General features: G+C 37.3%; 1 protein-coding gene across 1 annotated transcript; it reads left to right on the top strand.

The window, feature by feature from the left end:
- Window positions 1–9,122: 9,122 nt before the first annotated feature.
- Window positions 9,123–10,129, top strand: LOC110779288 (uncharacterized). Its single transcript, XM_056839828.1, has 2 exons — window positions 9,123–9,326; window positions 9,404–10,129. The coding sequence occupies exons 1-2, from the start codon at window positions 9,123–9,125 to the stop codon at window positions 10,127–10,129; spliced, it is 930 nt and encodes a 309-aa protein (XP_056695806.1).
- Window positions 10,130–18,432: the final 8,303 nt, after the last annotated feature.

Here is an 18,432-nt window from a genome sequence, read left to right as displayed (position 1 = left end):
ATCTAATTTGTAATTATGATTAATTTGTTGAAAATTGGAATAATTTAGAATTAATTTGATTTTCATAATTAGTTATAATTTAATTAGATACCTATGATTAAAAACCACCATAAAAATTGTAAATTTATGTTAAATTTTAAATTTTTATGACCTAGACTTGTATCCATGTTAATCGGAAATCAATTAAATAATAAATTTTCGATTTTTCGCCCTAAAATTATGAAATTAATATTATTTATTAATTTCTCATTAATTTTGAATATAAATTTTTAATTTTTATGCGACTCACTCATATAACTTGCGCGCACAAAGCAATGGACGCTACGTGTTACCCTTAAGGGGTGTTGTATAGTGCGGGCATGCGACGACGAGCAAGGGAGCTCGTCGCCCATGCGGTACGAATGCAGCGAGCAAGGGCATGGTGCACGAGCACAAGGCAGCAGCCCTGCCTTGTGTCGTGGGCTGTGAGCAATGGGCGTGTGGAAAGGGGCGAGAGCAAGGCACGAGCAGTCGCGTGTGGACAGCAAGCGTGCTGCGCCACAGCGCGCACTGCCTCGCGCAAGCATGCGGAGCCTCGCGCGCAGCGAGCGCAAGCTCGCGTGCCACGAGCGCTACGCACAGCGAGCTGGCGCGCGCCAGCTCGCATACTGCTGCCTCGTGCGATGAGCGCAAGCTCGCGTGCGGGAAAGGCAAGCGCGCAGCGAGCGATGGCTCGCATAAATCGAGCGCTGGGGCGCGCAGCGAGCGATGGCTCACGTACATCGAGCGCTGGCGCGCGCAGCGAGCACCAGCTCGCGTGTTCGATTGATGCCTTGCAATGGTGAGCAGCAGCGATGCGACGCAGCGCATGGGCTGCGCGCACATGGCCAGCGATGGCTGTGTGCGTGTGGCCCATGGGGGTGCGTTGCGTGGGGTTGTTGCGTTGCGATTAGATCGTTTTGAAATTTTAATTTGAAATTTTCAGTTTACGTAATTTTAATTAATTTTAAAATTAATAATTTAAATTATTTTCTTGGATTTTAATTTTGAATATTGTAATTATAATAAATTTTATTTATTCTAATTATTTTACTAAAATTAAAATCATGAATTAATTTAAATACGACTGAAATTAAATTAAACTTTTTGGATTCAATTATAAATTTATATGAGCTTTAAATTTTAAATTTGTATGTTTCCGGTTAGACTAGAAATACATTTTTATGTTTAAAATTAGTAAAGCATATGAATTTATTGGTTTAAGTGGGAGCCCTTTTTAGTCATAAACTCTTGATTAGGTCTACAAATCCTTAAGGTTAAAACAACTTGATTGCAATTTGTAGATTATTGGTGCCCTTGATTAATTTCTGCAAATGTTTATGTTATGCATAATGTGTTTTACTAACCAGCTATGTGGGCCATTCATGATAATGAATGGGTGAATGGTATATATTGTATATGTACTGTTTTGCAGGTTATGAAGTGACTAGTATGGCCCAAATAGGATAGAAAATATGGTCTGCGTACCATTAATTTGAATGTAATTGGTCTAAAGTACCAAAGTTGTTTTTCAATTCAAATATGGTCTGCGTACCATCAAATAGTTGTAATTAGTTTTAATTATAGGTTATCCTATTTGAAGAAAATGGTGCCTCCCATGGAGATTTTCAAGACGGACTTTGAAGTTAAAGCTTCAAGATGAAGTCGGGCCATACTAGATCACATTTATCTTATGCATGTTTTAAGTTATTTATTGCTTTTAAATATGTCTTAAAATGCATGAGATCAAAGCTTGATTATGTTGCATGATTAAGGATTTTAGTTCACTTAAAATCTAACCAACATAGTAAGAGCCTTAAGTTCCAAACTTAAAAATTGAGTTAAAAGGTGCCATGCCAAAATATACACTTGCTTGGATATCCTTTACATCAATCTAGTAATAGTTTTCGCTCAGCGAGGTGTTACTTATTGGTCCTAAAGGGGCAAGGTACACAAATAATTGTGAGTACATGTTAGTTTTGGTGAAACTCAACGATATAAGTATGGAGTCCTTTTATGTCGTGGCAAAATCGATAGGTTTACCTAATAAGTTCTTAGACGTACCTATCAACCAAGAATAGTTTCTAGACTATTAGCAAAAGGCTTTTGCTTACCTAAGATGTTTTAGGATTAAGTCGACAAACTGTGCTTAGTTCTTCAATGATTTTAGGATCTTGGAATCATTTTATTCACACCTGCCGGAACACATAACTTGAATAAAATGCTTAATGAACATTGAATTATGCATGTATGCTAGAATTTAAGTTTATTAAGAGAAACTGTGAATGGTTATTTATTTGTTTATTCTTTTCAATTGTAGTTTTAACTATGGCAAACAACAATCAAAACATCATCATGGGTTCTGAGCTTATGGTAAAGCTGAACCTAGCAAATGTTCTTGAATGGGAAGCTAAGCTAGTTGAAATAGTCAGACTCAATGGACTTGAGTATGTACTGACCAATCCCATGCCAAGCTACTATGCCAGAGACATGACCCCTGAGAGATTTTACGCCTGGGATGCGGATCTCAAAAAGGTTATGAGTCTCATGCTGAAGAATATCCCTGATGATTGGGCTAGAAGGTTTGTAGCCTATGAACCTTTTACGCTCATCAAGAATCTGAGGGATATCTGTCGTGGAAGCACGGAGGACAGGGACCTGAACGTCCATGAGTTGATTGAATCAATGTCTGGTCTAAAGGTTAGTTCTCCCAACAGGTGTTATAGGATGGAAGTCCAAGAAACACATGTTCAGCTCCTTCGCACTAAACAGAGGGTAGGAGTCCCACTAAGGTTCCATGTGGATCTTATGCGTTCATGCTTTGATCGCCTAAGTCTACTAGGAACACCAATAAGCGAAAGGATGGCAGTCTCTATCTTGCTCAATTCACTACACAGTGGGTTTGGTCGCTTCAAGCAACTATACCTAAGTGAACCAAGAGAAGAAACAGTTGCAGAATTTGTTCACCTTGTCAGAAAGGCTGAAATAATACTGGACTGTGAAGCCAAAGATTTACTCAAGGCTAGAAGGAGACCGTTCAAGAAAAGTGGAAAGTCCAAGGGCGATGCTAAATCAAAGCAGGACAAGTCCACATCAAGCTGTCTTTATTGTGATGGAATAGGCCATTACAAAAGAGAATGTCCAAAGCTAAAGGAAGATCAGAAGAACGGAACAGCCGTTCCATCTTCAGGTATTTTCGTTATAGACTGTATACTTGCTAGTTCAACTTCTTGGGTATTAGATACAGGTTGTGGCTCACACTTATGTTCCAATCCATAGGGACTAAGAAGAAGTAGAAAGTTAAGCAAGGGTGAAGTCGACCTATGAGTGGGAAATGGAGCACGGATTGCTGCATTAGCTGTAGGAACTTATTATTTGTCGTTGCCCTCCGGGCTAGTTTTGGAACTGGAAGAATGTTTCCATGTTCCAAGTCTTACTAAAAACATCATTTCGGTTTCTTGCTTAGATGCTAAGGGATTTTCCTTTTTAATAAAAGACAATAGTTGTTCGTTTTATTTTAAAGAGATGTTTTATGGATCTGCTAGATTAGTCAATGGACTTTATTTATTAGATCACGACAAACAAGTTTATAACATAAATACCAAAAAGGCCAAAAAGGATGATTCAGATCTCACCTATCTGTGGCATTGTCGATTAGGCCATATAAACTTGAAACGCTTAGAAAGACTTCAAAAGGAAGGAATTCTAGAACCATTTGACTTAGAGGATTATGGTAAATGCGAATCATGTTTACTTGGCAAAATGACAAAGCAACCTTTCTCTAAAGTTAGAGAAAGAGCAAATGAACTATTGGGTTTAATCCATACAGATGTATGTGGACCAATGAGTACAAATGCTAGAGGTGGTTTCAGCTACTTTATCACTTTCACTGATGACTTCAGTAGATATAGTTATGTCTACCTAATGAAGCATAAGTCTGAGTCCTTTAACAAATTCAAGGAATTTCAGAGTGAAGTAGAGAATCAATTAGGCAAGAAGATTAAGGCACTGCGGTCTGACAGAGGCGGTAAATATCTGAGCTATGAATTTGATGACCATCTGAAAGAATGTGGAATTCTGTCAGAATTGACTCCTCCTGGAACACCACAATGGAACGGTGTGTCGGAACGGAGGAACAGAACCTTGCTAGACATGGTCAGGTCAATGATGGGTCAGGCCAAACTTCCATTAGAATTTTGGGGACATGCACTAAATACAGCTGCACTCACTATAAATAGAGCTCCGTCTAAAGCTGTCGAAAAGACTCCATATGAGTTATGGTTTGGAAAGCCTCCAAATGTGTCTTTTCTTAAGATTTGGGGATGTGAAGTATACGTCAAACGATTAATTTCAGACAAACTTCATCCAAAATCTGACAAATGTATCCTTGTGGGCTATCCAAAGGAAACAAAGGGGTATTACTTCTACAATACATCTGAGAACAAGGTGTTTGTTGCTCGAGATGGTGTCTTTTTGGAGAAAGATCACATTTCCAAAATGACAAGTGGGAGAAAAGTAGACCTTGAAGAAATTTGAGTCGAGCAACAAACTCTAGAGAATGCTCAAAATGACATTCAGGATGAAACTCAGAGATCTTTAGAAGAATCTGGTGAGAATCATGGTCAATCTAGAAATGTTACCCCGCGTAGATCGCAAAGATATAGATCTGAACCGGAAAGGTACTTAGGTATTTTGACGAACGAGAGCTATGACGTTCTATTACTTGAAAGTGATGAACCTGCGACTTACAAACAAGCTATGACGAGCCCTAGCTCCAAGCAATGGCAAGAAGCCATGCAATCTGAATTAGACTCCATGTCTGAAAACCAAGTATGAGATTTGGTCGATTTGCCAGATGGCTAACAAGCCATTGGAAGCAAATGGGTTTTCAAACTGAAAAAGGACAAGGATGGGAAACTTGAAGTTTTCAAAGCTAGATTGGTTGCAAAAGGTTACAGGCAAGTCCACGGCGTGGATTACGATGAAACCTTTTCACCAGTTGCAATGCTAAAATCTATTCGGATAATGTTAGCAATCGCTGCATATTACAATTACGAAATATGGAAGATGGATGTCAAAACTGCTTTCTTAAACGGCGTTTTAACAGAAACTGTGTTTATGACACAGCCTGAAGGTTTTGAGGATCCGAAGAATGCTAAAAAGGTATGCAAGCTAAAGAAATCAATCTACGGATTGAAGCAGGCATCCAGGAGCTGGAATATACGTTTTGATGAAGCAGTCAGTGACTTTGGTTTCATCAAGAACGCAGACGAATCTTGTGTATACAAGAAGGTCAGTGGGAGCAAAATTGCTTTCCTAGTATTATATGTCGACGGCATATTACTTATCGGAAATGACATTCCTATGTTGAACTCTGTCAAGATTTGGCTTGGGAAATGTTTTTCGATGAAAGATCTAGGAGAAGCACAGTACATATTGGGCATCAAGATTTACAGAGATAGATCTAAAAGGATGATTGGACTTAGTCAAAGCACTTATATCAATAAGGTGCTTGATAGGTTCAAGATGGCAGACTCCAAGCGAGGCTACCTACCCATGTCTCATGGAATAACTCTAAGCAAGACTCAGTGCCCAAAAACACTTGATGAGCGTAGACGAATGAATGGGATTCCATATGCATCATTGATTGGTTCAATAATGTATGCTATGATATGTACACGCCCAGATATTGCGTACGCACTCAGTGCTACGAGCAGATACCAGTCAGACCCAGGAGAGGCGCATTGGACTGCTGCCAAGAATATTCTGAAGTACCTGAAAAGGCACAAAGATGACTTTCTGGTCTATGGTGGAGATGATGAATTAATTGTTAAAGGCTATACGGACGCAAGTTTCCAAACCGACAAAGATGATTTCAGATCACAGTCTGGGTTTGTCTTCTGCCTCAACGGAGGTGCAGTAAGCTGGAAAAGTGCTAAGCAAATCACCATTGCGGATTCTACAACTGAAGCGGAGTACATTGCTGCACATGAAGCAGCAAAGGAAGCTATATGGCTAAGGAAGTTCATAGGTGAACTTGGTGTAGTCCCCTCCATTAAAGGACCAATAGCCCTGTATTGTGATAATAACGGAGCTATTGCACAGGCAAAGGAGCCTAGACACCACCAGAGAGTCAAGCATGTACTTCGTAGATTTCACCTTCTACGAGAGTTCGTTGAAATAAAAGAAGTCGAGATAAACAAGATTGGAACTGATGACAACATATCAGATCCATTGACTAAACCTCTGCCGCAGGCGAAGCACAACTCGCACACTGCAGCTATGGGAATCAAGCATATTGGAGAATGGCTTTGATATCCCTGTTTAATGTTTTAAAGTTTTAGAGTTTAAATCTTTGTAAAACATTATTGGTTAATCATTCACAATAAATGAAGAGAATTCATTTTTCCATTTAATTTGTGGTTTATTAAATGATGAGTCCCTTCAATTTGGCGATATATTCAAGATAGACTGTCAGAACCAGTCATGTGACTAAGAAATGTCTATAAAGTGAACTTGAATGTCAAAGGTTGAAAATGGTCCCTAGTCGGAGTTTTCTATAAAATTGGACGCATAGAAAACGTTAGACGATTAGAATGCAAGATGACTAGTAGTTCTGTTTCTTGAACTATGTGGACATGGCAATGTCATAATCATTTGCATAGATACTTACTTTGGGAAGACTAGTATCGGACAAGACCTATGAAACTTTACTGTAAGAGATGAAAATCTGTCATAAGTAAATTTCATTAAAATTATTAGACACTAAATCCTCAATACCTGAGTGATTTGAGATTACTTGTTTGAGAACTGGTTTCTTTGACGTTGACCAACCGTCGCACCGTAAAAGGAGGCTATAAAGGCAGCGCTCAGGTAATCACCTATCAAACGAAGTCTAATCTCAAGATCGCAAGATTGGGATTGTCCTCCCATAAATCGGGATGAGATGCTTAAAAGTTGTACAAGGCCACTCGGAGAGCTAGAAACTATGAAATGCATGGCCGTGCTCGGATGAATCATAGGCTATGATTATCTGTTTATTTGATCAGTTGAACTCTGAAACCGAGGAACACCTCTGGACATAATAAGGATGACAACTCTTACCTTATGTTCAAGAGCAAGCATCGAGTGACAAAGGAATTAGGAAATGCACACTTGTCCCTAAGGACAAGTGGGAGACTGAAGGAAATAATGCCCTTGGTCCAAGTATGCATTCTATGTTAAGTCTAATAAGTGCGGTTCAGTATTAATTAACAAGTTAATAATTCAGTGAGATCAAGTGAGCTGAATGCCTAGCTAGAGGCCGCTTCAGTTCAAGTGGAATTAATGATATTAATCCACAGCTTACTCTTGACTGAACCCGTAGGGTCACACAAATAGTACGTAAACGGATCAAGTATTTAATGGCATTAAATACTCTATCTATGGATATTCGGAATCGACGGATCTTGCTTTCAGTGGGAGCTGAGATCGTCACAAGCAAGAAATGAATACTCCGGAAACGATGATATTGCCGGAAACGGAAATATGGATCGTATCGGAAATATAAATATTATCCAAGTCGTAGATGTTGCCGGAAACGGAAACATGGTACGTATCGGAAAATATTATCGGAAATGGAAATATTGCCGGAATCGGAAATATTGCCGGAAACGGAAATTTTTGTCAGAATCGGAAATATTATCGGAATCGGAAAATAATTCCGGAAACGAAAATATTAAATATTTGTTCGAAACGGAAATTAATTCCGGAATCGGAAATATTAAATATTGTTCGTATCGGAAATGAATTCCGAAAACCGGGAACTTTATCGGAAGCGTATCGTACGAATAAGCATCGGACGAGGCCTGCCGGACGAAGGCCCAGCACGAAGCCAGGCCATCGCCCAGCAAGCAATGGCGCGCCACAACACAGCCCAAGGCTGCGGCAGGCCTACCGCAAGGCAGGCCCAGCGCGCAGCTTAGGCCATGGCAGCCTCGTGGGCTGCGGTAGCTCGCATGGGCTTCGTGGGCGTGTGGGCTGTGCGCGGGCATGGCCTGCATGCTTGCGGGTCATGCTCGTGTGTGTGTTTGTGTCCATGCATAATTCCTAAAACTATTAGGATTTGATGTATGATTAAATTCCTATTCCGATTAGGATTCTAAGTTTAATTAAATCGTATCCTACTAGGATTCCAGTTCCCTTTCCAAACCTCTATAAATAAGGGCCTAGGGTCATAATTTATATGTACAATTGAAGTATTCAAAGGGTAAGTTTTTGAAAGAAAATTCAGCCACACTCTTGCACAATAATAACCGAAATTCCTAAGCACCTTAAGGGCGATTCTAGTTGGTCAATATTGAGGCGGATCCAGACGTACTGTGGACTATCTACGGAGGGACGACACTTGGAGTCCTAAAGACTTGTTCTTGTTCGGTTCGGGCGCAGCTAGGGAAGGCACGCTACAAAGTGTATGCATCTATACTATGCTAAATGATTATGTGTAAATAATATGCTTTCCTGGCTTTATGGTTTTTCCGCATGATTTATGTATTGTCATATGTATCATAACCTAACATTTATTACTCAATTTTAGGGTTTGTTATTGTCATTGTTAGTTAATTATTATGAATGTTACTTTATTGTAATAATTTAATTATTCTTAATGTTATTTTAACAAAGTTGTAATGTTTTAAACTATTTTTCATTTATTTATCACGAAATATATATACTTTTATTAAATTTAACTTATTGTCCAATATTATAGTACATTTTTAAGTCGCATCATCATGTATTGATTTTTCAATCTTATCTTCTACTGCCCAATGTTGTAGGGTAGTGTATTATGAATAGTTCATATCTGCAAAATCTTACCTTATGACATTTTTGTCTCCAACCTTATCTTTTTACTACTACCCTTATCTTTAAATCTGATCTTCAAATCTTATCTCCCAACTAGCCTTATCTACAAATTTTCTATAAATTGTATGCTTTCGTTCACAGAACATCACAACCCCTCACAAAAATCTTTATCTAAAATATTCTCACTTAATCATCATAATCACAATATGAACATTGATTCAAATTCATCAAGTTCAAGTGATGATCTATATGATTAGATGATGATGGATTTTATCGAAGAGAGTCGTGACTTACAAGTACTGGAAGATGCAATACGATATTTTGTGAACACCAATGTTCAACAAAACGAACATCAACATCCGAGAAAGAAGAGGATAACTGTGCCAAGGGATCGTGAAGCAGCTCACGATAGTTTAGTTGCAGACTACTTCAGTGACCAACCAATGTACAACGAAGATAATTCCGACGTAGGTTTTGCATGCGAAGACCTCTTTTCCTTCGCATTGTGAACACATTAAGTGCAAGTAATCGCTACTTTCAACAGCATCCAAATGCAGCGATGCGACTAGGTGCTTCAGCTGTTCAAAAATGCACAGCGGCTATAAGGATGTTAGCCTATGGTTGTGAAGCTGACCAAGTTGACGAGTATCTAAAACTTGGTGCATCCACATCTAGAGAATGTATTACAAAATTTGTTGATGGAGTGATTGCTCACTTTTCCATTGACTACCTTCGTAAACCAACACCTGAAGATGTCCAACGTCTTCTTAGAGAAGGGGAGGAAAGAGGTTTTCCTGGCATGTTGGGGAGCATGGATTGCATGCGTTGGGTGTGGAAAAATTGTCCAGCTGGATGGAAAGGTATGTATCAAGGTAGATCTAAAACAGCGACTGTGATCTTAGAAGCTATTGCTTCAAGGGATTTATGGATCTGGCATGCTTTCTTCGGGACACCAGGGTCGTGCAACGACATAAACGTACTTCAACGTTCCCCGGTTTTCGATGATATTATAAACAACCGAGCTCCACAAGTTCAGTTCACCGTGAATGGAAATACTTACAAGAAGGGGTATTATCTCACTGATGGGATTTATCCAAAATGGTCCACGTTTGTGGATACCATTACTGCCCCGCAAACCTATAAGCAAAGGTTGTTCACCAAACGCCAAGAGAGTGCTAGAAAAGATGTTGAGCGTGCATTTGGAGTGTTACAAGCACGATTTGCAATAATTAGGAAACCTGCTTTGGCATGGAACGTTGATATGCTATGAAAAATTATGATGGCATGTATCATCATGCACAATATGATTGTTGAAGATGACGTGATACTTATTTGAATTATAAAGATCCACGCGAGTTTGCCCAAGAACAACCTGAAAATATGGCAGGATCATCAACCGGAAACGCTACAACATTCATCGTTACACCTGGGCATTATGATCCACAAAATTTTCGTAGATTGATGGATACAAGACAAGAAGTTCGTGATAGAACAACTCATTTCTCATTGAAAAACGACTTGGTTGAACATTTATGGGGGAGGTCCAGGAGATCGTTTGCGGCGTATATTTTTAATGTAATATGTATTTTAGTCGCTTAATTTCTTTCATGTTTTTCGTTGTTTTAGTAATTAAAGTACTAACGTGTTATTCTAGTAATTAATGTACTACCGTCTTTAGTAAGTAATTATTGATCTGTTATTTAATGCAAATTTTATTTATAAATATAATTAAATTAAATGTTAGATATCGAATTATTTTATCAATTGTAATGGAAAAATAATTAATTAGGCTAAATTATTTTTTAAACACTTGCAATTATCATTATCTCTAAATCAAATATTTTAATAAGAAAGATAATATGTGGTGGGGTATGTAAAAGTAGGAGAGAGGAAGCAAGAGAGGATCCTCTTTGATGTGTGGGGAAAAAAAATTAGGAAGAGGAAGAGGAAGTAGATAGTGGGAAATGATATGGAAGAAAGAGAAAATGATGTGTCAAAAGGAGAGAAGGAGAGAGAGTAGAGGAGAGGATATATATATCCTCTCCAATAATGGTGCTCTTAGTCTCCTCCTCTTCTCCGTCCTCAACCCATTTAATATCGTTGTCCTCCTTTGTTAAGATCACGCTATTTTCAATTTTTGTAGCCATAAATCTAATCTAATATATATATAATCAGGATCTGGTAAGAACCACCCCTTAAGATGAGAACTGAGAACTAATCTCAGCCGTCGATCAATTGAATCTAATGGCTGTAAAGCTACCCGAAATTTCAAAATTAGTAAGGGTAAAATGGTAATTGACCCGCGTTGAATGACCTCCCCAAACTCCTCAATTTTCAGAATTTCTTTCTCTCTCTTCCTCCCTCCTCCCCTGCAAATTCTCTCACTCCCTCTCTCTTTCAATCTCTTCCTCCTTCTTTCTCATATCTTCTTCTTCTTCTAAATTCATATTATGGGATTTGCTTTTCGTTTCTTCCGTTGCCCAGGTAATCCCCTTTTGAATTTTTATTTTCGAACAAGTGAAATTAGGGTTTTTAGTTCTTATTCGTGTGTTGATGTTGTGTTTACTTTTTCTGATGTTGTGTTTACTTTTTGTCGATGCTGTGTTTACTAATCATTATTTTTTGTTTACTTTTATCCGATGTTGTGTTTACTTTTTCTAATCTTGTGTTTACTTTTTCTGATCTTGTGTTTACTTTATGTCGATATTGTGTTTACTTTTGATTATATTGTGTTTACTTCTACTCGATGTTGTGTTTACTTCTTTTGATATTGTGTTTACTTTCTGTCGATAGTGCGTTTACTTTTGATTATGTTGTGTTTACTTTTACTCGATGTTGTGTTTACTTTATGTCGATATTGTGTTTACTTTTCTTGATCTTATGTTTACTTTCCGTCCGTTTTGTTTTAATCCAACAACTATCAGAGGTTCTCATTATAAGGGAGGTTCTCATCTTAACACTATTACAGAAATAGCTTTCTTCTCATCTTAATTAAGGGAGGTTCTCACCAGAACCATATATATATATATATATATATATATATATATATATATATATATATATATAGCGCCACCTAGGATTATTATTAGTTTAGACCAATGAAAAATAAGATTTCTAATTTATTTTTGAATTAAAAAATCGAGTGCAACGTAAATAATTAATTAGATGCCATATAGATATTTTAATTAATTAATTACTAATATATACAACTTCATCCAAAATCAAACACTCAAACAATCAAAAAATAAATCTAAAATAAAATTCTTCCAAAATCAAACACCAATCTAAAATGAAATTCAATCCAAAATCAAACACTAATCCAATATACAACTTCATCCAAAATCAAACACTCTAATAATTAAAAAATAAATCCAATCCAAAATCAAAATTTAATCTAATCTATTGTATAAATATAGCAGTTGCTATGTATAGGAGTGTTATTTTAACTTAACGATTTAATAGAATCCGTGCATCGCACGGGCTAAAAATCTAGTATATATATAAAGGAGGATATTTGCTGAATTATTAGAGAGCCACGTAAGATTACTAAAATAAGATTTCTAATTTAATTTTGAATTAAGAAATTCGAGTGCTATGTAGATTATTAATTAGGGGCCGTTTGGTACAACAAAGGGAAAGAGAATGCCTTCAAGAAAGGGAAAGGAGGGGAAAGGAATGTAAAAGTGTTTGATTTTAAAAGTTATTTGTTTTACAAAATAATCCCCACCACAATCCTTTACTCAAGAGTCACGGCTTTGCACCTCCCCATCCCCCTTAACCGGCGCGGCGGCGCCTGCCCATCCCCCTTCACCGGCGCCTCCCCATCCCCCTTTACCGACCCTCCGGTGTCTCCCTCGCCCCTTCTTCGGCGCCTCCCCTCTCCCTAACACCAAGTAATTTGTTTCTCTCTCCACTCCTCTCTTCTCTTTTAGATCTGGTGGTTGGGGTTGTTCACTGCCGATTTCCGGGTCGTTGGTTTATTTTTTAGGTAGGTGTGGTGGTTTTGGGAGTGGGTGGGTTATTTTTTGTGGTGGATTTTGGGTAGGTTTTGTGGTGGTTGGCCGCGACGAGGATAACAACACCGACGAAAAATGCGCGACTCCGGCGAGGATAGCGGCTCCGGCGATTTGATGAGGATGACATGTGGTTGTGGGATGGTGTTCGCATGGAGGTGTATTGGTGGTCATGGTGGATGTGGTGGTGTGTTGATGACTAGGGAAAGGGAATGGAAATACCATGGGAGGTGGGGTGAATCAGAGTAGAGCCATTTAGGGGTAAGGAGGGGGTAAAGGGAATGATTAAAATGACATAACAAATAACAACAAAGGGAACTTAATTGCCAATTTCATTCCCATTTCCTTTCCTAAATACCCTCAACCAAACAGCCCCTTATATGCTACATAGATATTTTAATTATTTAATTACTAATATATATATATACAATCTCATCCCAATTATTTGAGTGCGGGACTATAAATTATTTGGTCGAGAATTTTTAGATTATTTTGGTCTTAATTAACCAAATATGTTGCAGCGGTTTTTTTTTTACAAAGTTCTAATGCAAGGGGCTTTTACAATGTACGCTGCAACAGAAAGGGCTATTGCAGGGGGCTTTTACAACGTACGCTGTAACAAACGTTTTTGAAGGGAACAATTAATTTGTACTCTGCAATAGGCTTTGACCCGCGTTGACCGACTGGTTGTTGAAGCGTATTAATACATGTACGCTGCAACAAGGGGGCTGCAACAAGGGTTTTTCTACTAGTGAATCAAACTCTAATAATTAAAAAATAAATCAAAAATAAAAATTTAATCCAAAATCAAACACTAATCTAAAATAAAATTCAATCCAAAATCAAACATCAATCCAATATTAGAGCGCCACATAGGAAATCTAATGATTTTGACGAATGAAAAATAAGATTTTAAATTTATTTACGAATTAAAACAGTTGAGTGTCACATTGATAAATAAGGTGACACGTAGATATTTTTATTAATTAATTACTAATACTATGTATATACAACTCCATCCAAAATCAACCACTCTAATAATTAAATTAAAAAATCTAAAATTAATTTCAATCCAAAATCAAACACTAATATAATCTATAAAATATAGCAGTTGGTATATATAAGAATTTTATTTGAACTTAACAATTAAATAGAATCCGTGCATCGCACGGGCTAAACTCTAGTTCAATCTATTAAAGAACTAGATAAAACTCTCCCAAGAGAAATTAAACTCGCCTTAATAAGAGTTTGTAAAAAGAAAAAGGAAAAAAGTAAAATACAAAATAAGTAGATATTTTATTAATTTTATTTGATTAAATTAATGAGAAAAAAAGTTAAAGAAACGTTTGAACCTAAACAATTAAACATACACCAAGTTATTCAATAAGGCAAGGGTTTACAAAAATTAGGGTTTCAATTGCCGGAAATAGCCAAGTTTCTTCTGAAATTTTATTATTTTCGACCCTTTTTCTTTAATTCTGCTTTGTTTTGTGCGTTTGATCTTAATAAAACTACATGTTTTTGGTGTTTTAAGAATCCCTATGGTGGGGTAAATTTTTGCTAAGTTTTGCGTTTTTAGTTTAGTTCAGGTTGTTTCTTTGGTAGAGATTTGCACGAGATTGAAAATGAGGTCCACCTTTTAACTACAATCAGACGAATTAGACGGAAATCATGTTTATCACGGCTACACCAGATCTGTAGACCCGCTTGTCGAAGAAGGTTGTAAATCACATCAATATAAAAGGAGGTATATAGAATGTTCGATATACTACAATCGTATTGAGATAATATCATAATATAAAGGATAATATATCCTTTATATTGTTACTGATTATGTAAATATACATAACATATTAGTGGTAGATTTGATTTTATAATATCTTCTAATTATGTACAATATCTTTGTTATTTTAGCAATTGATATTATTGTTGACATTGTAATATTCTGAGGGTTGTATAAATACTCCAACAGTAATATCAATATATTTAAACTTTCTCATAACTCTATCAGTAGCTATGGTGAAAGGAAGTTTTTATTTGATTTGATTGTTATGTATTTGTTTCGATTAAAAATTTTTATATGAATGTTGTATGAGTTTTTGTCAATGAATTAATTTAATTAATAAAAAGAAAATTATTCAATAAGCCATGTGAAAAATTGCAAATCACTTGACCAAAAGGAAATGACTATAGTGGATTAGTGGTTTATAGAGGAATGCCTTTTTGTGATATCTGGCCCGCAAATACCTTGCAATTCTTAGCCCACACAAATATTTTGAACTTAGTAGGCCCAAAACCTATGTTTTGTTGGTTAATAAAAAAGGCACACTTCCTAGAAGTCGTGTGATGCTTCCTCGTCCATTTCTGAATTACGCAATTTAAGGAAGGAATTAGAAAATATAAATAGATAAAGTAACTTAAAATAATTTTACCATGATATGAGGAAAGATTAAGGTTGTTACAGTAATTTGCTTGTTTAGGTTCTCTAATCACTTTCTTAAATAGTGTGTTGTAAATATTTAGAATGTGTTATGAAATATTATGTGGATGTCCATTATACTCCTAGTATATATTTCTCGAATATTCTAGATCTAGGGTTTATTGTTTTCCAAACAAACCTTATTCTATTGTATGTATATATATCCTACTGTTCATGGAATAAAACATACAGTTGTTCTCTACCAAATTCTCCTCCTTTCTCTCTGTATTTCACAATAACCGGCGATAGAAAACAATGGGAACGACAAAAAAAGAAAAAAGTTCTCGAAGGACCATGATTAATGTAAGTTTAATTATTTGATTATTTAAATTTTGGTGACGGTTAGTTTCAATAACCGTCACCAAAGCAGAATTCCTTTATGCGTATCTTCATAAGAACACTAGTTTAATTGTGAAAATGATTTTTGTGTCATGCCTGGTTGATGAAACTAGTATGCATATGTTTGTGTAGATAACTTAGTATGAATACATGGGGTGAATGTGTAATATGTTTGCGTAAATACTTCGTAGATTAGTAGGATACTTGTGAATAATTACGTTTTGTTATGAATATGTTCACTAGCTAAGCCCTAATTGTGCAATATTCTCTTTTAAATATGAATTATATCGGACCTTACTAATTTTGAGTTTACGACTTTGATATTACTGGAAAAAAAATTATTTTGTCATGGGTGTTAGATGGTGAAATGCACCTAGATGCAAAGGATGAGTGGTGATACAATCAATAAAGTAAATAAATCAACAAGTCAAAACAAGGCAAAGGCTTGACATTTCTTCGTCATCACCTCCATTAGGGTCTTAAGATGAGTAGTTGGCCATAAAAGATCTGCAAGTCCTTTAGAATAATTTAAAGGAAATGCATGTATGACCACCAGAAAATTGTGATATTGTCAAAGGCTCGTTGTAATTGGTTGCATTTAAGATTACATGATTTTAAATCCGTGAGTGAATATAACTCAGCCATGTTTAAAATAACTTCTCAATTGAAATTATGTGGAGAGAAAATTATTGATGCATATTGTAGACACCTACTTTTGTCCCCATTCCCGAAAGGGAAGGTTCGATGATGAGAACATAAATCTCCACTTGACAACGCATCTCCTATAAAATAACGAATCTCAATCACCCTTTTCATTTCACCCGAAACCTGCTATTTATAGAAACCTTCTATTTATGGAAATCTGCTAAAAATAGTAACTGCCGTAATGGGCAGTTGTTAAAAGTGGCAAGTCATAAAAGATAGAAACCTGTCAGAATTAGGTGTTGCACTCCAACATAAACCCTAAATGAGATAGAAGTTGCGAGAGAACCCTATTCCTAATACGATTCGAAAATAAGAGTTACGTATTAAATTAAAATCCTAACGAGCCTAGAGTTCGTAACGGGCCCAGACGCATTCCGTCATAAAATTAATACGCACTAAAAGACTCGATTAAGTCTCATACACTCCGGATTCTAAGAGTCCGAATCTGACAAAGAAACGGCCCAGACCCTATTTTCAACGCCTGGCTCTAGGCGCCGAACCTGGGACGTGTTCTTTCCTAATTCCTCGTGGATTAGAGTTCTACAATTCTATCTTTCCACGAACTCTTTTCTATAAATATAGCCCCAAGTTCAACGAGAAAGAGACACAACACACAATTAATATTCTGAGTATTGACTCTAACCCCTAAGCCTAAGCCTAACGCTGCGAAATTGATCACGCGTTCTGTCGCAATCGATCCAAAAATCGAACAGAACGTATCCTGTCCCGTAACTTGAGATTCGTTAAATAAAAGGAGAAATAGCAAAGTCAAAGTGGTTAGTTTTCTGAGAACCGTGATGCACCTCTCAAGGGTGCGTCGTAATGTGTCCATTCGCATGATTTAATTGCTTTCCTCGCCCTTTTATGAACTGTTAAACTAATTAAATCTGATTGCTCTATCACGCCTAATAAAGATAATATTTTTGGGAAATTGGATTATCATGCTAGGTCCCTTAAAACAATCTAAATCAGATAATCGCGATCGATCTAGTATTATATGTTGCATATTGTTAAAATCAACTCATATTAGTTTAATAGTTAACGCATGTCCCTTCAATTATTTATGCTGAGCTAGTAAGGATATCCTGCCTCTGGAGTTATCGACGAGCGAGTACTCCTCTCGGTAGTTACAGTCCCCCGAACCCTCAATCTCTACCTTGCGGGTGTATGTTGAGAGATCCCCACACCAGGGATCACAAGGGAACCTACGGCCGTCGTGGTCAAACATAATTGCACTCCCTTTATGTCACGATAACCGGGTTTTGTCAGTTTTTCTCATTGTCGTTAAAAACTGAATGACGACTCCTATATTACTAGTCAATTGGGTGAAAACTCACAGGAAATCCAATTACACTTGATTTGACAAAAAGAAACGTCACACCAACGAGGGACGAGGTCACGCATTAGCCTCGTGCTTTTTCGACCCCCTCACAGTGGCGACTCCACTGGGGATAGTGAAGGAAATACTCGTGCTTGTAGGTAATCAAAATAGCCGAAGGGTGAAACGATCCTACCCCGCGTTTATTTCCCCATCAAGTTGGGACGACCTGAAAATCAGCAAATTAATGTGAACGGGCAGAACCGCATAACGAATCTTGGCTCCCTTGGATGTTTCATCTAGGGAGTTGGGACTAAGGATACCTATCGCCAACCGGGGGGTGCATACGCTTCGAATGTTGCCCACTCGGCACTTTCGCTAGTAGTACACCCGTCCCAAACCCAATCGTTCGCCCACTAGGTCCCTCTCATTGGTGCATGCCCCCTTGGCTTACATCGTGATTGGCCTCTTGGGCGAAATTCGTCTGTTGAAGGCACTACCTCGACCGGGGCATGTGTTGGATCTGCGATAGAAGCGGTACCAAGCCGACGCAAATACTACCCATAGAAGCCTATCATAAACTACATGACATATTATTATCTTGCCTCATGATGTAATGTTAGTTATGTGTAGCGAAATACGTGATTGTGTGTGACAAACCATCCTAGAAAACCAACGATCTTAAAAAGTGCCCAAACATTCATAAACCAATTGGCCAA

Source organism: Spinacia oleracea, chromosome 3, assembly GCF_020520425.1.
Source record: "Spinacia oleracea cultivar Varoflay chromosome 3, BTI_SOV_V1, whole genome shotgun sequence".
Taxonomy (NCBI): domain Eukaryota; kingdom Viridiplantae; phylum Streptophyta; class Magnoliopsida; order Caryophyllales; family Amaranthaceae; genus Spinacia; species Spinacia oleracea.
Note: the sequence above shows the minus strand (reverse complement) of the source record. Positions and strands in the feature narration are given on the sequence as shown.

Coding starts and splice junctions, on each gene's coding strand:
- LOC110779288 (XM_056839828.1), top strand. CDS start 9,123: ATGGATTTTATCGAAGAGAGTCGTGACTTACAAGTACTGGAAGATGCA. Junction 9,327..9,403: donor ACAACGAAGATAATTCCGAC/GTAGGTTTTGCA, acceptor TACTTTCAACAG/CATCCAAATGCAGCGATGCG.